Source organism: Coenobita brevimanus, chromosome 71 (assembly GCF_032717465.1).
Source record: "Coenobita brevimanus isolate Jiangsu-jjx chromosome 71, ASM3271746v2, whole genome shotgun sequence".
Classification (NCBI taxonomy): domain Eukaryota; kingdom Metazoa; phylum Arthropoda; class Malacostraca; order Decapoda; family Coenobitidae; genus Coenobita; species Coenobita brevimanus.
The window spans coordinates 38,155,127-38,176,064 of NC_137024.1; the positions used below are offsets into that span (position 1 = coordinate 38,155,127).

The 20,938-nt window shown below is 40.8% G+C and overlaps 1 protein-coding gene across 1 annotated transcript in view; it reads left to right on the plus strand.

Moving 5' to 3' along the window:
* Positions 1-20,938, plus strand: part of Smg5 (Smg5 nonsense mediated mRNA decay factor) — a 179,230-nt gene that overhangs the window by 156,598 nt on the left and 1,694 nt on the right. The window contains exons 13-16 of the mRNA XM_080277945.1: positions 3,793-3,948; positions 13,643-13,916; positions 18,847-19,018; positions 19,336-19,490. Coding sequence (XP_080134071.1) covers positions 3,793-3,948; positions 13,643-13,916; positions 18,847-19,018; positions 19,336-19,490 — 757 coding nt within the window. The remainder of the gene's footprint in view (positions 1-3,792; positions 3,949-13,642; positions 13,917-18,846; positions 19,019-19,335; positions 19,491-20,938) is intronic.

Sequence of the window (20,938 nt, forward strand, 5' to 3'; positions counted from 1 at the left end):
GTACCCCAAAATGACAATGTTCATCTCACCTATGGCCAAAACACATTAATCTAAGTCTAAAAACAGTTTATAAATCAACCTAAACTCACAAATTTAGTAAAAAATATCATCAAAATCAGTTTTAAAAAATCAAAACCCATCGTTAAACCAGGTTTTGGCCATCGTTTGGCGGGATATGGTGGTATTTCTACCCCTGTCATTAAGCCGGGGTATCGCGTCTAGGGGTATCGTATATCAAGGTATACCTGTAAAAATGGCAGTGATTGTAGCGCATGCACCATGTGAGAACAGGAGTGAAACAGAGAAAGACGGGTTTTGGGATGAGGTGGGTGATGTAGTAGGAGAATTGCCCAGGAGTTATAAAGTAATTGTAATTGCCAATATGAATGGTAGAGTAGGTACCGGTCCTGTGAATGATATAATGGATAATAATAGAGTACTGTACAAGGAGAGAATGATAATGGGAAGTGACGGAAGGACATGTGTCAGGAAAGGAGGTTATGCATCTGTAATTCTAATTTTAAACACAAAGATACACACAAATATACATGGTATAGAAGGAATGGAGATCAAGTTGAAAGGAGCCCGATTGATTACGTGCTTGTAGAGAAATCGATGCCAGGTAGTGTTACTGATACGATGGCAGTGAGAGGATGATGTGGAGGATTGTCAGATCATATTATTGTGGTATGCAAGATCACGCTGAGAGGAGTGAGGTGGACTAAGAGAGAAAGGAGCTGTCAGGGAGAGAACTGAAAGTCGAGAAGCTGAGAATCAAAGAAATGGCAGATGTATACAGGGCCAAAGTCGGGGAGGAGTTAAAATCAGTGAATTGGAATGAAATGGATCTGGACAGCTTGCGAAATGTATAAAGGGATTGCTTAGTTAGGAATGCTAGAGCAGTGTGTGGTGTAGCAAGAGTAACAACAAAGAAGAAAGGTACGGCATAGTGGGATGAAGAAGTTAAGAGAGCAGTGAGGAAAAGAGGAGGAAGTGGCTGGAGTGGATACAGGACAGGGATTCAACTGAAATTAAAAACGAATTTATTGAGATTGAAGAGGAAAAAGGAGGAGGTAAATGAACTAGGAAGAAAAGTGAATGCAAATTACTCAGAAAATAGGAAGTTTTTCTGGAAAGAGGTGTGGAAATGCAGAAATGACAGTGGAAAGAAATGTGAAAGTATGAAGGATGTAAGTGGTATATTATTAACCCATGGAGATGAAGTAAGGACCAGGTGGGAAAATATTTTGAAAGTCTGATGAATCAGAATGGAGAGGACAAGGTGACTGTTAACATGATTGGTTTGGGGGGTGTACAGAGAAGGAATGCAGTGCCAGGAAACATGACACTTGCAGAGGTGAAAAATGCTATCAAGCTTCTGAAAAATTGGGAAGCAGCAGGGATTTATGAGGTGTATGCTGAGATGATTAAGTATAGTGGAGAGAGCGGAATGAAGTGCTTGTTGGAGATATGTAAAAAGGTATGGATGCGTGAAACTGCCAGTAGAGTGGTAAAAGGCATTAATTGTACCCCTGTACAAAAATAAAGAGTGGAGTGAGTGCAAGAACTATCGTGGCATAGGTCTGTGGAGTGTGGTTAGGAAGGGACAGTATATGGAAGAATTATTAGAGGGAAAGATGTGGTAGGTGGGGGCACCCACCATCTGATCGCTTATTGTAGTGCTGCTATTGGGTGGCTGCCCTTTCCTCTCCTCTGTCCTTTCATTCCTTCCTCTTCTGTCTTTCTTTACTTCATTCTTTCCTCGTCCATCTGCCCACTGGTGACTTTACACTCCTCTTTTGTCCTTTTTTCCATTGTTTTTTCCCATTCCTTCTGCCTATGAGTGACTCTACACAAAATGATAAGCCGAATGGTTTCCCGTACACCAGGAAACCATTTACTATGTTGGATGGTAACCATGTAACCAAATCATGGCGCCTGGTGGTTTAGTGGGGAATTGCGGGGCTCCAATCGGATTGAACCGGTGAAGGTTTATATCCATGGGGTGGTTGGGGTTATTGCTCAAGTAATGCCACTCGGATGAGTGAGGCTGGTCACTCTCATCTTAAATGTCAGGACCAACTTGCCTAGCCCCAGGCTCCTACACTTCTCGTGGGGCAACGTAGGATTGGATGATGGATGGATGGATGGATTAGAGAGAGATCAGAAGTCCCACTGAGTGATGAACAAGGTGGCTTTAGGAGTGGCAAAGGGCATGTGAGGAGGACTGTAACATGTTTATGGTATTTATGGATCTGGAAAAAGCATTTGACAAACTAGACAGAGAAGGATTGTGGAAAGTTTTGCGCATGTATAGTGTGGATGGTAAGCTGCTAGGTGCCGTCAAGAGTTTTTATGATGGTAGTGAAGCATGTGTAGGGGAAAATCTTATCTAAGTAAATGGATCACAATCAGTGTGGGCATGCAACAAGGTTGTGTGATGTCTCCATGGTTGTTCAGTATATATATGGATGGTGTGATGAGAAAAGCAAAAACATGATTAATGGAGAACAGGATGGCACTGGTAATGGCAGGTGATGGATGGAATATCTCGCACTTGTTGTATGCTGGTGATGCAGTGCTACTTGCAAATACCGGATAAGAGCTTGGTAGACTAATGCAGAGTTTTGTAGATGTCTGTGAGTGTCATGCTTTGAGAGTAAATGTAGAAAAGAGTAAAGTGATGGTTACGGAGAGAGAAGGTGACTCCTAGTGTGATGTTACAGTGAGTGCATAGAGACTGGAATTGGTGAGAGTTCAAATACCTGGGTACAGTGATAGAAAAGATAGGAAGATGTGCAAAAGAAGTGGAAAGTAGAATGACACAAGGAAGGAACGTAGCTGGTGCTATGAATGCCTTCATAAAAAGTAGAGGCTTGAGTGTTGCAGCTGCGCGAGGCTTATGTGATGGAGTGTTAGTGCCAACTTTAACATACGGTTGTGAGACTATGGTGTGTGGTAGGAAAATGAAAGTCAAGAGTAAGAGCAGTGGAGATGGGACTGCTGAGGAATATATGTGGAGTACAGAGTGGATTAGATATGGAATAATGTGATTTGTGAAAAATCAGGAGTGAGGAAGTCTTTGGACACCAGAGTCGACGAGAGTGTACTGAGATGGTTTGGTCATGTGGAGAGAATGGATGAATATAGAGTGGTGAAAAAGGTATATATGAATGAATTTGAAGGAGGGAGGAGACGAGGTAGGCCAAGAAGAAGGTGAATGGAATTGATTAATGAATGTGTGAGAAAGAGAAGTATGGAAGTTGGGTAGGGTAAGGGACTGATAAGAGACAGAGCTGGCTTGATGAATTTTGTGTGGAGAAGCACATAACCAGGGATTTGGCACCCCTTTTTAACATGACAGCGTTCGGGTTGACTATCAGATAGGTATATGTGAAGCTACAGAATGTGGTGAAATTTTCGTGGCCTGTCTGATGGAGCCAGGATTCCTTGGGCTTGAATGATGAGTGAATGGAAGCATGGCCCATTGAATTGGGGCAAACCTAGGCTGTCTGGATGTTGCTGCTCCTCACCCTGCCCTAGGTTGGATGGTGATGATGATGAATGATGATATACTTTTGCCACAGCTTGAATTACTTTATGAAAGTTTACATGTTCTAAAGCTAAAGAAGTCATTGATCCAGTTCACAGTTTGCTAATTTATTTTGTATGCCTTCAAAAATATGGTAAATTTATACTTTGATCTTAAATTAAAATATGAAAAGAATAGGAAAACTACCATGCATGGTAGTTTACTTTGATATGATTGATTTTGCCAGTTTTGATTTACAGGTTCTCTTAAGAGTGAAACGTCTTCGTAAATTTGGTGATGAGATGTCAGGCCGATCTGATACACCACTTTGGTTCAGCCCTGAGACTAGCCATTACACCTTCACCATGCAGGGGGTTGTTGCTCAAGAGAAGCCTGGTGGGAAAGACAGTGCATCTGTAAGTCAGTTTTTCAATGTTTCTGCCTTATATATACTTAGTCCCCATCACTCTGAGGATGTACAGTATATTTGTTTTGTTCTTTCTACCATTATGCAAGCTTATTTGGCCTAGGATAGATGTCTTGCAGTGAAGGGATTAATGAAAGCAATGTTTAACACTTCCAGTGCAAAAAATAATTCTTAAGATGAATAATATTGTCTGTTAGCAGGAAAAAATTAAATTTGCCACCTGTACTGAATGGAAGAGCTTAAACAGGTAACTTTTAACCACCTGACTTTGGCGGCCATGATGACAACCCATGTGCTCAGTTTGGAGAAACAGGAAAAAAATGTAGGTTTTCAACTTGTGTTTTAACGCACTTATCCTTAATGTTAGAAGCAAAAATTTTTGTCAGAGGAACTTCAGTCTTTCTACTATCATTTACAACAACTGCATGTCTGTAGTTATTCCCAGCCTGGAGAATGCTGTAACACAAGACAAGATGTTTTTTGTCCATCTGACTCTGGAAATAGCCCACAGTGGTGGAAATCTCCTCCTCTGTCTACCAAACCAGAAGATTTTTTTCGTACAAAATAGGGTTACTTCCATGATGTCTCATCACAGTAAATACAATAATATAAAAAAAAAAACACTTCTAGCCAGTCCTTTGTGATATTTTACCAATATTCCCAAGAGTTTAGCGAATCAGTAGCAATGGGAGGAAAATCATTACAGATTTTATAATACTTCTTCAGACACTTTTATTATCACTTATTTTTATTTATTTTTATTTATTTTTTTTATAACGCCATATATTAATCATGTCATTTCCTTGCTGCACACTTTCGCTGCCGCTAAAACACTTCGCTATCTCAGCAATGTACCAAATGACGTTACTTACCTAGGGAGAAATAATCACTAATTCACCCACATCACTTCATGATAGAGTTTTATTAGCACTTATTTTTATGAACCTTATTGACAGTATGCCATTTGTTGTTCATTTCATTGCCTTCGTCCACATTTTTGCAACTGCTAACACTTCACTAACTCAGCAGTGTACCACAGGACTTCACTTATCTTCGTAGAAATAATAACTAATTCGCTTATTATATAAAAATAATTCAGAATAGAATATAAAATAACACTCTGAGCCACTTTGATTTGATTTGACCCACATATTTATACCTAGCATTTACGTGAGTGGATAAGTACCAGTAGCGTCTGTGCACATGTGGGCAGTCATTACAAACTTTATAAAACTCCATGAAAGACTTTTATTAGCACTTATTTTTATAACACTTATTGATATAATGCCTTTTATTATTCATATCATTGCCTTGCTATGCATTTGTGAAGCTGCTAACACTTCTCTAACTCAGCAAAGAGAAAATGTGCCACATGACTACACTTATTTTCATAGAAATAATTACTAATTCATATAAAATAATTCACAGTATAATGTAAAATAACACTTTCAGCCACTCTGCTTTGATTTTACCTTCATATTTTTACCTAGCATTTACATGAGTGAACAGGTAGGCTATCAGTAGTGTCTGTGAACTGGTGGGCAGTCATTACAAAGTTTATGAAAATACCTAATATAACCTGAGATGAAGTAAATTGTTCTCTTACCTGGTGCGGTGCTTGGTGTGGTGCTGGAAGTGGCAACGTCGTTGGTCACTGTGGCAGCATCGCCTCTCCTTGCTTCGCGTCTCCCACTCTACCTCAACATCACAGTCATCCCAGGCACTCTCTATTGTATGTGTTTCTGCATCATCATCACTGGCCTTGCCCTCAACACTTGTCCACTGGTCATCTGGATCACATTTGCTCTCGGTGTTGGTGTTATCCTCGAAAAGCAAAGTTTTGCACTTTGACAGGGTCAGGGGCTTGGAGTGGCATCTTTAGGGTCGTGACTGTGAGGTTGAGGTCATGTGTGTAACAGTGCTGGATGCACCACGCTTCATCTTATGTTTCTTTGGCCTTTCCTTCTCGTGATGCTGTTCTCCCTCAGAATCACTTGTCTCAAAGGAATCAAGCTCCTTTTTGTTGTCCATCCGCGAATCCTGCCCAGTCAGACAGTAGGGGTTGGTGGTTTTCACGGGCTTGGGAGGTAGGTCTTGACTCCATGACAGCCAGATGCATACTGAGGCTATGACAGTCGCTGCTTTACCCAGGTAGTACCCTTCCCTCCCACTCAGAGTGTGTATGCGTGTGCAGTGTTAAAAAAATGCACAAAAATTTGTGAAAATTTCACGCCACTCTTCTGGAATGTACGACGCAGTCTACCAGTCGGCATTTTCAGAATGCTGGACAACAGCCAAGTGGTTAACCCATGGACTGTGCAATTACCCTCTTTTATCCCACCCCGTGGTGTGCAAAAAATGAAGGTTGTGTGTGTGTGTGTGTGTGTGTGTGTGTGTGTGTGTGTGTGTGTGTGTGTGTGTGTGTGTAAACTTGAAGATAAACATCCAGGGCATCATCTGGTAAAAAGAAAAAAATCTCTCCCTCTCCATCTTTGCACAGGGCCATGCATAAGTTTTCATACGGGAGTAGTGAAAATCAAAAAAATTTGTTTTTGTTTTTGTTTATTATAAACTTGAAGATAAACATCGAGGGCAGCATCTGGTGAAAAGAAAAAATTTCCCTCTCTCTCCGTCTTTGTGTAGCTCCATGCGTAACTTTGTGTAGGGGTCGAGTTGTGTACAGTGATGCATGGCCAGCACAGCCTGATCTGTGGCCTGCAACGTGATGCTACCCAGCCTGAGCTGTGGCTCGCAATCCACGGGTTAAAGGAAGAAGAAAGAATGTACTGTACAGTACCATAATCCCTTGATTATCCGGACACCCATTATCAAAAAGATCCATTACCCGGACACTGTGATCTGGCTGTATTTAACCGTTATATGTACATTTTTCCATTTTATACAGACAAAATGCTTACTAGGTGGAAATTATGGCCACACGAACATTTTTGCCTGCCCAGGCAGGAATAGCCCAGTGGCACTGTGCTGTCTGGGTAGGTGGTTCACAGAGTGTCTGTTAGAGACCCCTTCAGTCGTTCCCAGCTCTCACCCGGCAACCATGTAGCGAACAGGTCCTCCCGGACAGTTGTTCTGGCAGCGCATGTAGTGGCTTTTGTGGTCATTCCCGACTTGCTTCAGGCTCATCGGCGTATGCCACTAGACCACACGTGATGTACTGTGCTGTGCAGCAGTTTCTCCAGCTGTAGTGCAACAGTGAGAATCAAGGAGCTGTCGGGTTATTCAGCACGACATCCTTCTTTGAATCAAGAGTGTTGGCAATTTTATTCTAGCTTGCTGTACTGTACCATGATTTTATTTTACCATGATTTTATTCCATTTTACTATTATGTTTTGTTTGCCCACTGCATTTTTCCTGTGTAACTTTTTGTGTGTGTGTGTGTGTGTGTGTGTGTGTGTGTGTGTGTGGTCACTGCAGGGTATGGCCTAGCAGTGGTGATTGCTTGTCTGTGGTTTGTGAGTCTGCTTGACCATGGTTATTACTTGGCTGTTGTTTATAGGCCTGCTTGACCAGATAGAATAGTGTTAAACAACAGGAACAAATGTTGAACAGTGTACTGTAATGGCCATTTACGATAGCCTTCAAAGTTAGGTTATGTTCGAAGGGGGCCAGGGGAGAAGTCCATTATCTAGAAGGATCTACTTTCCGAACATGTCTTTGGCTCTATTATGTCAGCTAATTGAGAGATTACTATATCATAGTAAGCAAGCCAGTTGGTGACGCAGTCCATAGTAAGTGATTGATTGATTTTTTTTTTTTTTTTTTTTTTTTTTTTTTTTAAATGCGAATAAGAAGGAACCAAAGGCTAGAAGCCTGCAAACAATTCCTTCCAAGAAAAAAACCAAAACAAATACAAAAGTGAGCCAAATTCAAGATTTGTTCATTTCGAGATGCCTGGACACACTGCGTTTGAAAGACTGGAGATCGTAGGAAGTAGGAAATACAGACAGAGGGAGACAGTTCCAGAGTTGACCTGTTGCATAAATAAAAGACTGGGAGTAACAGTTAACTCATGCATTAGAGAGTTGGACAGAAAATGGACGAGAGTTTGTTGCCAGACTGTATCAGCTGGCAGGAATCCCGCCACTGCAACCAGTATTATGTGTCAGTTTGTATGAATTCCTCAACTGGTCACTAATATATCAGCTTATTGGAACCCCACAGCTGATCACCAATTATATATCAGTTTAGACGTGACATCGCTGATCCAAGCAAGGTTAATAACGTTGCGCCTGGTCGAAGTAACTTCCGGCTGACACTCTCCACCAAATGTCTTTCTCACACACTGGAGTTGATGGGAATCGGTGTAGATCCTGTTGAAGGAATTGGTAGGTAGGTAGCGTGTGCAGGTGAACTGAAAACTGAGCAGATTTATCTCTCTTTATTGGCCACAGAAAGATACAACTGTGACGCAGAGAGAGCCCTGAGTATATGCGACCCTCTCGTTTGAATGATAAGTGCGTTCTGCTGTTAGCCACCTTCCCCCACTGGGGAGTGGCACTGGAATCAGCATGTTCAGAGATGCCAAACCCCACAGGCAACTGGAATTTATACATGAATAGAAGCATCACAACTTTACCATGCATATTATACACCTCCATAAAAGAGTATTGATTACATTAAAGTATACCAGCAAGGTAAATATTTCCCCAAGACTTTAAACATATATAAAATATATTTCTCTATCGCCTTCCCTTTACCCTAGGTTGCTTTGATTGAAAAAGGCTGTCTGATTGCGCATCCTTTTTCATTGTTCGACAGCTTCAGGAAAAATGATATAGGAAAGAAGAGGGGTCTGTACTTTAATTTTGTTGATTTGGAGAAGGCCTTTGACAGTCCCTAGAAAGGTGGTTAAGTGGACAATGAGAAAGCTTGAGATCAATGAGTGGCTGGTTAGGGTGGTTATGGCCATGTACGTGGGTGCCCACACCCAGGTAAAGGTGAATGGAATGTGATGAGTTTTCTGTGAATGTTTGTGTGCATCAGGGGTCAGTCTTGAGCCCCTTATTGTTTATCATGGTACTTGAAGCCTTCTCATGTGGCTTCATAAATGGACTCCAGTGGGAGATGTTGTATGCTGATGATTTGATGTTGATTGCAGAGAATGATAGGGAGGCAAAGGAAAGACTTAGGAAGTGGAGAGATGGTTTGGGGCACAGGGGTTTAAGAGTAAATGCAGATAAAACAAAAGTAATGGTATCTAGGGCTGGTGGTGGTAATGTCAAAGAAGAGGGAGAGTGGCCATGTGCGATCTGCCACAAGAGTGTGGGAAAGATGTTATCATTTTTGCAGTGTTTGTGATAAGTAGGTGGATAAGAGATGTAATGGTATTAGAGGTAGACTGTGAGATAATGCTTATTTCATGTGTGTGGTATGCCGGGGAGAGCATGTGAAGATTGTCAGGCATGAAAGGATTGATATTGCTGGTGAGTCTATTGAGTGTGTGGAAGAGTTTTATTATTTGAGAGACATGTTATGTGCTGGAGGTGGGGCTGGAGCTAGATCTGTGGCTAGAGTGAGGAGTGGTTGGAAGAAATTCAGGGTACTTTTGCCTCTCCTGACATCAAGAGGGCTCTCCCTCCTTGTTAGGGGATCTTTGTATGCCACATGGGTTAGGAGTGTAATGATGTAAGGTAGTGAGATCTGGGCAGTAAAGGTAGAGGATATTCATAGGCTCAAACATTCAGAAATGACAGTGATTAGGTGGATGCGCAGTGCGTTTCTGAGTTCGAGGTCAGGGGGTGACTTGGGTTTTGATGGAACAGCTGAGAGGTAGGATGGGACTGGAGTGTATTGGTGTTGTGATGAGGAGAGGTAGATTGAGATGGTTTGGGCATGTGGAGAGGATGGGAGATGATACTTGGGTGCAGAAAGTGAGAAGTGTTAATATTAGGGGTAAGGTTGCGAGTGGTAGACTGAAAAGACCTGAGATGCAGTAATTGAGCGTGACCTCAGGATTAAGGGACTGCATAGGGAAGCTGCCAGAGATCGAGCAGCATGGAGAGCTGCCATTAGGTGACCACGGCCGACGCATGCAAGCATGTTGGGGCCTTTACAAACAAAACAAAAAATGAAACGATAGATCCTGAGGAATAATCTGTTGTAGGCTACTAATCATTTAATTTTCTCTTGTTGTTAATAGATTTCTCTTTTCTTAATTGGTTGCTGTCATTGCTGGAGCTTTTAGATCATTATTCTTAGACTCCTTCCTATTGAGTAGGTAACATATTTAATGATAATGATCCATCCATCCATCCATCATCCAGTGCCACATTGCCCCATGAGGAGCGTAGGAGCCCGGGGCTAGGCACTTGGTCCCGACATTTAAGATGAGAGTGACCAGTTTCACTCATCCCTGAGTGGCATTACATGAGCAATCAACCCCAACCATCCCTTGGATATAAACCTTCACCGGCTCAATCTGATTGGAGCGCAATAATTACCCACTAAACCACCAGGCGTCAAAATTTGGGTATTTGGTTACCACCCAGCGTAGTAAATGATTTCCTGGTGCACAGGAAACCATTTGGCTTGTCACTCAGTGTAGAGTCACCCACAGGCTGAAGGAAGTGGAAAGAATGAAGGATAGAAAGACAGATAATGCTAATAATTTATATTTACTGTACTTTCTTGACTCCATCACTCACAGATATTAATGAAACCCTGAACCAGCCTGCAGAGTTCCCATTTACCATTGGCAAACAGCATAATAGCTCATACAAAACACTTCATCCTTCATAACTTATCAAGAGCTGCATGCATCTTGTCATAACTCATGTTTTGACCTCTCTGATAATCCCATTTACATAAATATTATTAACCCTGGAAACACCACACATTGTTGTCTCACACCATCAGTGATAATGGGTCACTCACTCAGATGTACATCTACCATTACACATGTTCATTAACATCGTAGAAACTACAGCATTCGTAAGTTTTCAGTTCACATGATACCGTGTGTACCCCATCTTTGCTCACCTTGTATACTTTTATGAAAAATTAATGAATAGGAATGGAGATACTGGGACAGATGTTGACTTAGAAAATTAAGTAGTTCATTGTAGAATTTTATTCTGTTGATATTTCCTTAGCCTGTGCAGCACCTTTTTTATTTTCCTTTTCTGGTACCAACCAACCCCATGTACAGGAGAGGCTGGATTGGATGATTATGATGATGGTTATGATGATGATGAGCATTAGGGTTATGATAACTATTGATAGTTTCTCAGATTTTGTTTTTCTTTGCTTAAACCCTGTTCTCTCCACTTTTATGTGAGATATTGGGTCAGAATGGTGAGGAAATGCTCTGTGCTTATGCTTTGTGACTGAGAATAACATAAAAGTAATAATTTCAGAATGATAAAGTGGTGGTGTATTTGGCATGATTATTTTCACTTGAGAAAATAACAGTGTTGTTACCAGTTTTGCATGTGAGGCGCATAGTACTAGACCGGGCTATACGCCACTGCAGTCAAATTCGAACTGAGGCTTTCATATTGTTCCCACAACATTCCTTTGTATTGGGAAGTGAGAGGGTTCCAGAATACAGCCAGCAATATGTTCTAAATACAATGAAGTAACACTTTCACCGTCTGGGTTCAAGGTATGGTGGGAGCTGTGACATTGATGCTCGAGCGTGGTGCAGTATAGCCTACTCAGGCAAATTTCTTATTGAGTAACTCTTACCTATGGGCCTTGTAGACTTACAGCATATTGAGAGTTGATATTTACTAATATAGCAGGCTGTGGTAAATTTTGAGACAGGAGCAGGGCCTGGTATACCTTTTGCAGTAAGGTCAAAATTTCTATCAAGTAACCCTGAACTGTGGGCCTTATGAACATACTTCAGTAATGAATCGAGATCTTAGTATTAGACTGGGATACGTGTACCTTCCTGCCATACTCTGGAGCTGCCCAGTCACAAGCTGCGTTGCATACCGTGTGTGTTACGAGAGCCAGTTGTGATGCCACACTTTTTTCTTTCCCTCGGTCTGCCTCTCTCTCTCTCTCTCTCTCTCTCTCTCTTGCCAAGAACAGTGCGTTATTATTATAATGCAATTAAAATTATTTATTTATCATACTCTTTCATTATTAACATTACCATTGTCATTGTTTTTTATGTTTACAAAATACTGTCTATGTTTTGTGTTTTTTTATGTTTAAAGAATGCTGTCTCCATGTCAAACTTTTTCGAGTTTGGGGTCTTTCCACATCCACCCCACAACGTTCCTTCACTTCTTCATTCGTCATCCTGTCCCTCCATGTCACTCCACACGCTCCTCTGAAGTATCTCATTTCCACTGCTGTCACTCTTGACTTGTTTCCCTCTTGCAAGGTCCACTGAGGTGGTTTGGACATGTGGAGAGAATGGAGAATGAAAGACTGACTAAGAGAGTGTATGTAGGTGAGGTGGAGGGAGGGAGAGGGAGGGGTTGACCGAGAATGAGGTGGAGGGATGGAGTTGAGAGGTATATGAGGGATGGGGGGGGGAGTTGGGGGGAGGGTAGTCAAATGGTGGGTGACAGAGCGACTTGGAGGCGTTTTGTCTGCGGCCACCCTTTGCTGGATTAAGGTGTCGGGCTATAGATAGATAGATAGATAGGGTCTTTCCTGCATTATTCCTTTACCTTGAGTGTTTCCTTATTATGCTAGTAAACCTATTATTATTATTATTATTATTATTATTATTTTTTTTATTTTTTTATTATTATTATTTTTTTTAAGATGTTCATGTTTTTTGGTGCTTAAAAAAATCCGCTGAAAGTTATCTGACCTTTAAACTGCTATAATCAAGACCAAATGCTAAAATGTCATAGCCATTTTGTCTTTAATCAATAGTATGTCACACTATTAATATAGTGGTAGGTGGTGGCGACCATCATCCACTCACTTGATGTAGTGCTGCCTACTTCTTCCTTAGCCTTTATCATTCTTTTTCTGTGCCTGCCCTCCTCTCTTCCTATTTCTCCCATCTTTCCTGTCAGTACTTAATGCTTTTCTTTCCGTTACAGGTGGCTTTACATTGAGTGACAAGCCAAATGGTTTCCTGGAAGCCAAGAAACCATTTACAACACTGGGTGGTAACCATATAACCAAACCATACGTGCTCCCTACGTGTCAGATGGGTTGGTGGAGGGTTAGTGCCCCTCCCTGTAAAACAAATAACTCAGAGTCAAATGGCCACCCCGTATGGGATTATGGCGTCTGGCAATAGATAGATAGACCATTGATATCTTACTGAAGTACGTGAATATTTAAATTCTATTCCATATTTCTGTGGTTAATAATAGTCAGATAACATTTTATCAGAGATTTGGTCTGACTATGGTGGGTGATAATTTGCTTCATCACACATTATCATTATGAATACTTATAGATAGCACAAGTATGAGGTTATTGCAAGGAAGTACATACATTAACCTACATCTTAAAAAAAAAAAAAATCAAGATAACTCTACTGGTTAAAGGTCTCAGATGGACAGTTTGAAGGTTACATAACTTTGATCCTGTTTTTCTCTTTTTTTTTTTGTATTCGATATCCTGGTATATTACAAAGGGTGTCATATTATGCATGTTGTTAACAAAAGTTTATGAAGTAGTACATCTTTACTCTCATATGTTTCTTGGTTATTAAACATAGTGTGGTGTAACTGTGCCCAAGGGTGGCGTGAGTCGCGAGTCATCAGCGTCACCCACTGAGGATGAGATGCTGGTAGTTCCAGCGGGGAGGAAGGAGTCACGTCGGCTTGCAGGAATGCAGTCTCTGACAGCCCAGTGGTTGCAGCATGAGGTGCGCAGCTTAGAGGAGCGCACTGCCCGACGAGCCACCCTGGGCCTCTATTTGGTTCCTGATGCCACCGTCCTCACTACTCACCTTCACTCCATTAAGTCACTTCTTGCCCGGCCCACACATATGATTATCATCCCTCAAGCAGGTCAGTATCATTTTGTTACAAGCTTTATTCCTGTTTGCATCAGTTAACCTATACACCATGCACAGTGTGATGATTTGTATCAGGTTGACTGCAAAGCACAAAAATGTGATCATTTCAAGATGGTGGTGTAATTCAGATAATGAAATATCTGAATATCATTTTTATTATCATTTGTAATTGTAATTATCATTATTATTGTTATTATTATTATTATTATTATTAGTTATTGTTATTATTATTATTTTTATTATTATTATTATTATTATTATTATTATCTTATTATTATTGTTTAAACCATTTACTATGCAGGATGGTAACCATATAACCAAAGTTTAGTGGGCAGTGAAGGCGCTCCAGTCGGATTAAGCCTGTGGAGGTTTCTGTCCTAGGGATGGTTGGGGTTTATTGCTCACGTAATGCCACTCAGGGAAGAGCGAGGCTGGTCTCTCATCGTAAATGTCTAGACCAACTTTCCTAGCCCTAGGCTTCTATGCTCTTCATGGGGCAACACTAGATTAGATCATGGATGGTGTAGAGGGAATGGAGATAATGTTGAAAGGAGCCTGATTGATTACATACTTGTAGAGGAATCGATGCTGGGTAGTGTTGCTGATAAGAGGGCAGCAAGAGAATGATGTGAAGGTTTGTTAGATCATATGATTGTGGTATGCAAGATCAAGCTGTCAGGAGTGAGGTGGACCAAGAGAGAGGAGCTGTCAAGGAGTGAGACCAGAAGTCGAGAAGCTGAGAATTAAAGAAATGTTCCTTCTGCCTGTGGGTGACTCTACACTGAGTGACAAGCCAAATGGTTTCCTGTACACCAGGAAACCATTTACTACGGTGCGTGGTAACCATATAACCAGATTTTGGCGCCTTGTGGTTTAGTGGGTAATTATTGCACTCCAATTGGATTGAGCCAGTGAAGGTTTATATCCAAGGGATGGTTGGGGTTGATTGCTCATGTAATGCCACTCAGGGATGAGTGAGGCTGGTCAGTCTCATCTTAAATGTCAGGACCAATTGCCTAGCCCCGGGCTCCTACGCTCCTCATGGGGCAGTGTAGGAATGGATGATGGATGGATGGATGGATGGCAGATGAATACAGGGCCAAAGTAGGGGAAGAGTTAGAATCAGTGAATTGGAATGCCATGGATCTAGACAGCATGTGGAATGTACGTATATAGGGATTGCTTAGTTAGGAATGCTAAAGCGATGTGTGGTGTAGCAAGAATAAGAACAACAAAGGAGAAGGGTATGGCATGGTGGGATGAAGAGGTTAAGAGAGCAGTGGAGGAAAAGAGGAAGAAGTGGCTAAAGTAGATACAGGACAGTTGAAATAAGAAATGAACATACTGAGATCGAGAAGTATGTAAAGAGACTAGTGAAGAGGAAAAAGGGTAAATGATGGTCTAGGAAGAAAAATGAATGCAAATTACTCAGAAAATAGGAAGTTGTTTGGAAAGAGGTACAGAAATGTAAAAGTGACAGTGGAAAGGAATGTGAAAGCGTGAAGGATATAAGTGGTAAATTATTAACCCATGGGGATGAAGTAAGAACCAGATGGAAAGAATATTTTGAAAGTCTGATGAATGGGAATGGAGAGAACAAGGCAACTGTTAACAGATTGGTTTTGGGGGTGCAAAGAGAAGGAATGCAGTGCCAGGAAATGTGACACTCGCAGAGGTGAAGAACGCTGTGAAACGTCTGAAAAATGGGAAAGCAGCTGGAGTCGATGAGGTGTATGTAGAGATGATTAAGTGTAGTGGAGAGAGGAGATTGAAGTGCTTGTTGGAAATATGTAAAAAGGCATGGATGAGTGAAACTGTGCCAGTAGATTGGAAAAAGGCATTGATTGTACCCCTGTACAAAAATAAAGGTAAGCGCAGTGAGTGCAAGAATTATCGTGGCATAAGTTTATTGAGTGTGGTAAGGAATGTATGTCAAAGAATTATTATAAAGTAAGAGAGAAATCAGAAGTCCTAGTGAGTGATGAACAGGGTGGCTGTAGGAGGGGTAGAGGATGTGTGAATCAAATATTTGCAGTAAGGCAGATAGTGAAAGTGTGTGAAAAGGACTATAAAGTGTTTATGGCATTTATGGATCTGGAAAAAGCATTCAACAAAGTAGACAGAGAAGGATTGTAGAAAGTTATGCGCATATGGTGTAGATGATAAGCTGCTAGGAGCCATGAAGAGTTTTTTTTTTTATAATAGTGAGGCATGTGTAAGGGTAAATATGCATCTAAGTGAGTGGTTCACAATCATTGTGGGCATGTGACGAAGGTTGCGTGATGTCTCCATGGTTGTTCAATATATATATGGATGGGGTGATGTGAGAAGTAAAAATACGAGTAATGGAGAGAGATGGCATTGGTAATAAACGGTGATAGATGGAATATCTCAAATTTGTTGTATGCTGATGATGCAGTGCTACTTGCAAATAGCAGACAAGAGCTTGGTAGACTAGTGCAGAGTTTTGTAGATGTCTGTGAGTGTTGTGCCTTGTGAGTATATGTAGAAAAGAGTAAAGTGATGGTTATTGAGAGAAGTTGACTCGCAGTGTAATGGTACAGTGAATGGAGAGAGACTAGAATTGGTGAGAGAGTTCAAATACTTGGGTACAGTGATAGAAGAGAGAGGAAAATGCTCAAAAGAAATGGAAAGTAGAGTGACACAAGGAAGGAAAGTAGCTGGTGCTATGATGGCCTTGATAAGAAACAGAGGCTTGAGTGTTACAGCTGTACGGGGCTTACATGAAGGAGTGTTAGTACCAACTCTAACATATGGATGTGAGACTGTGGTATGGCATTAAGATGAAAAGTAAAGAGTAAGAGCAGTGGAGATGGGACTGCTGAGGAATGTATGTGGAGTACAGAGAGTGGATAGGATACGGAATAATGTGGTATGTGAAAGGTGCCAAGTGAGAAAGTCTCTGAACACCAGAATCGAAGAGTTTGTGCTGAGATGATATGGTCATTTGGTGAGAATGTATGACAATGGAGTGGTGAAAAGGTATATCTGAACGAATTTGAAGGAGATGGGCCAAGAAGAGGGAGGGATATGGTGGGCGAGTGTGTGAGGAATAGAGGAATGGAAGTTGGTGAGTCTAAGGGACTGACAGGAGACTGAGGTGCCTAGATGAATTTTGTGCGGAGAAGCCTATAAACAGGGATTTGGCATCCCTTTTTAACATGATAGTGTTCAGACTGACTATCAGATTGGTATATGTGAAGCTACAGAACGTGGTGAAAGTTTTTTTTACCTATCTGATGGAGCCAGGATTCCGTGGGCTTGAATGATGATTGAATGGAAGCATGGCCCATTGAATTGGGCAAACTTAGGCTGTCTGGACGTTGCTACTCCTCACTATGCCCCAGGGTGGGAAAGGAGGCATGGATGATGATGATGGCTGTTATTATTATTGTTATTATTATTATTATTATTATTATTATTGTTTATTATTATTATTATTAGTGGTAGGTGATGGCGACCATCATCCACTTACTTGATGTAGTGCTGCCTACTTCTTCCTTAGCCTTGATCATTCTTTTTCTGTGCCTGCCCTCCTCTCTTCCTATTTCTCCCATCTTTCCTGTCAGTACTTAATGCTTTTCTTTCCGTTACAGGAGGTTTTACATTGAGTGACAAGCCAAATGGTTTCCTGTAAGCCAAGAAACCATTTACAACGCTGGGTGGTAACCATATAACCAAACCATACGTGCTCCCTACGTGTCAAGTGGGTTGGTGGAGGGTTAGTGCCCCTCCCTGTAAAACAAATAACTCAGAGTCAAATGGCTACCCCGTACGGGATTATGGCGTCTGGCAATAGATAGTTAGATAGATAGATTATTATTATACATACATCATCTAATCTTGTGCTGCTCAGTGAGTAGTGTTGGAGCCCGGGGGTAGGCATGTTGGTCCTGACATTTAAGATGACAGTGACCAGCCTCACATATCCCTGAGTGGCATTATGTGAGCAATAAACCCCAACCACTCCTTGGATATAAACCTACACAGGCTGAAACCGGTTGAAGTGCCTTAATTACCCACTAAACAACCAGGTGTCATAGTTTGTTTATATGATTACCACCCAGTGTAGTACCGGAAACTGGTTTCCTGGTATACAGGAAACCACTTGGTTTGTCACTCAGTGTAGAGTCACTATTTTTATTATTTTATGTAAACTTTAAAACTTATTAAATTAAGCATCATGTTGTTGTGTACTTGGTCACTATAAAACAGTGACAGGAAAAGTAAACTACCTTATGAAGAATCAGCCCGACAGAGGTTAACACAGATTGTTCTTGCATTTTTAGGATGAATTTTGATACCAGTATTCAGTATTTAAAAAAAAAAAAAAAAAAAAAAAAAACTTGTAAAATTAAGAGTCAAAGTTGATGTGTACTTGATCAGTTAATAAAATAGTTTGCTGTAATTTTTTATATGGGTAATTTTTTTTTTCTCTTTCTTCCTCCTCGTTTTTGAGTCCTACCTCATCCTATCCTAAGGTGAGAAAGAAAAAGGCCAGGATGATGATAATGATGTAGTAGTATTTACACTTCACTAGTTACAGAATCCACTTTCACCCCAATCCTCCATCTTATAACCACCCCTTTCCTGTTTGTACTTCACTATATCTCCCATCAGGTAACTTGCATCTTAAGCCCCGCTCCTCCTAACTCACCACCCTTAGAGTGAGTGAGGAGGAGTGAGGCCATGACTTAGGAAAGGCATGGGGATGAAGAGGTAAGTTCCCTGATGGCAGGTATAACATGGGGAAAGGTTAATTTTGGCCTTCATTCTCCCGCTGAGAATACAGTCATAATATGTACTGATAACAGATGTTGTTAAAAAATGTAATGCATTTCCAGTTTCCTTATAAACACAGTATGTGTAGGTACTGAAGAGATTCATTATTTTTTCTGCAGTTATTGACTTGCTGGATCAACAAAAACGTGAGAGTGTGGGAGCTCGTGATGCCATCCGCTGGCTGGAGGTGAAGTTTAGGCATGGATCTCGTTTCATCAGAGCGCAGCGTCCTCATGAGCGCACACACCTACCACTCATCAAGTACCCTCGACGCAAAGACAAGGAGGCATGGTCAGTCCCATTTTTACTTTGATTCTTGTTGTATACAGTATTTTGACTTCAGTATTTGATTTGCTTCTAGAGGTAAATGTGTTATCATATATATCTCTAATATGACCCAAGACCTGTTGTATTTAAAGAGTATTCAAAAAGTACTGTTTTGTGGCTGTTGCAAATGTTAGATATGGATACTCATTCAATCTTGTCAGTGAGAGCCCAAGACATTTTCTTTCCTTTTAGCAACAACTACCTCTAAAATAGTATATTTGAAAAAGGATGCTAACAGTATGGTGAATGATGAATAATGTATAGTGGTTGTGGTGGTGCAGGGAATGGTACCAGATCCTTGAGTGCTGCCTGTATCTGAGTGCCCAGGTGCAGCAGAATTCCAGCAGTGTCAAGGCAGCCACAGTCACCCTACTCACCGGGGAGAAACATCCGCCTGGGGCATCATTCTCACATGCTGGCCTCACACATGCTGCTGGTACATTTATTTTTTGTCATGCTTTTGTTGGGAGGGGTTGATGGGGAACATCAATACATGAATCTGTGTGCTGATAATGATAGTGTTTTATGTATATATATATATATATATATATATATATATATATATATATATATATGTACAGTAGTAGGTAGGAGCACTCACCATCCACTCACTCGATATAGTGCTGCTCTCGGGTGTCTGCCCTTTCCTCTCCATCCTTCTTTCCTTCCATTCTCTTCTGTCTTTCCTTCATTCTTTCCTTGTCCTTCTGCCTACGGGTGACTTTACACTCCCTCTTCTGTCTTTCTTTCCTTCATTCTTTCCACTTCCTTCAGCCTGTGGGTGACTCTACACTGAGTGACAAGCCAAATGGTTTCCTGTGCACCAGGAAACCATTTACTATGCTGGGTGGTAACCATATAACCAAATTTTGGCGCCTGGTGGTTTAGTGGGTAATTATTGTGTTCCAGTCGGATTGAGCCGGTGAAGGTTTATATCCAAGGGGTGTTTGGGGTTGATTGCTCATGTTATGCCACTCAGGGATGAGTGAGGCTGGTCACTCTCATCTTAAATGTCGGGACCAACTACCTAGCCTCGGGCTCCTATGCTCCTCATGGGGCAATGTAGGATTGGATGATAATGATATACAGTATATATATACAGTATATATATATATATATATATATATATATATATATATATATATAGATAGATATATATACATACATATATATATATATATATATATATATATATATATATATATATATATATATATAGATATAGATATATATACAGTGAACTCTTACATTTGGCGAGTATTAGGTGTGAAAAAAAACTCGCCAAACTGGAATTTGCCAAATCTGAACTGAATAACTAATGGGAAAAAATTATATTGGTTCTGAGCATGCATGAGTGGACTGATTTTCCACCTATATTACAACATTACTGAGTGTAAATCATCTGATAAACATACACAACATGATTCAATTTAATTCATTTTAGCCAAGAAACAATACAAAACAGAAAAACTCACATAAGAAAATAATGGGCTTGATGTACACATGATGTATGGTGCGTGGATGCCTTAATTGGTGGTCTGCCAAGGTCACCCATTCCACATTTTTGTGTTTCATCAGCCATTATGTGTTCTCAGGTCCTCAGCACAGGTAGGAATCACAATAAAACACAGACAGAATGCTGCACATGTGATGGTGGCTGGCAGAGAAGTGTAAACAAAGATGTCTTGGAACCAGGGTTGCCAGAGTCTTGTGACCAAAAGTAGCGGAAACAGGCCTCAAAAGTAGCAAATTTCAGTATAAAGTAGCCCAACATGATAACGTACAATATATATATACATACCGGGTATATATATATATATAGTGAAATTCAAAATTTTGTAGCCCAGGGCTTTCAAAAGTAGCCCAATTCACTACTTGTAGCAA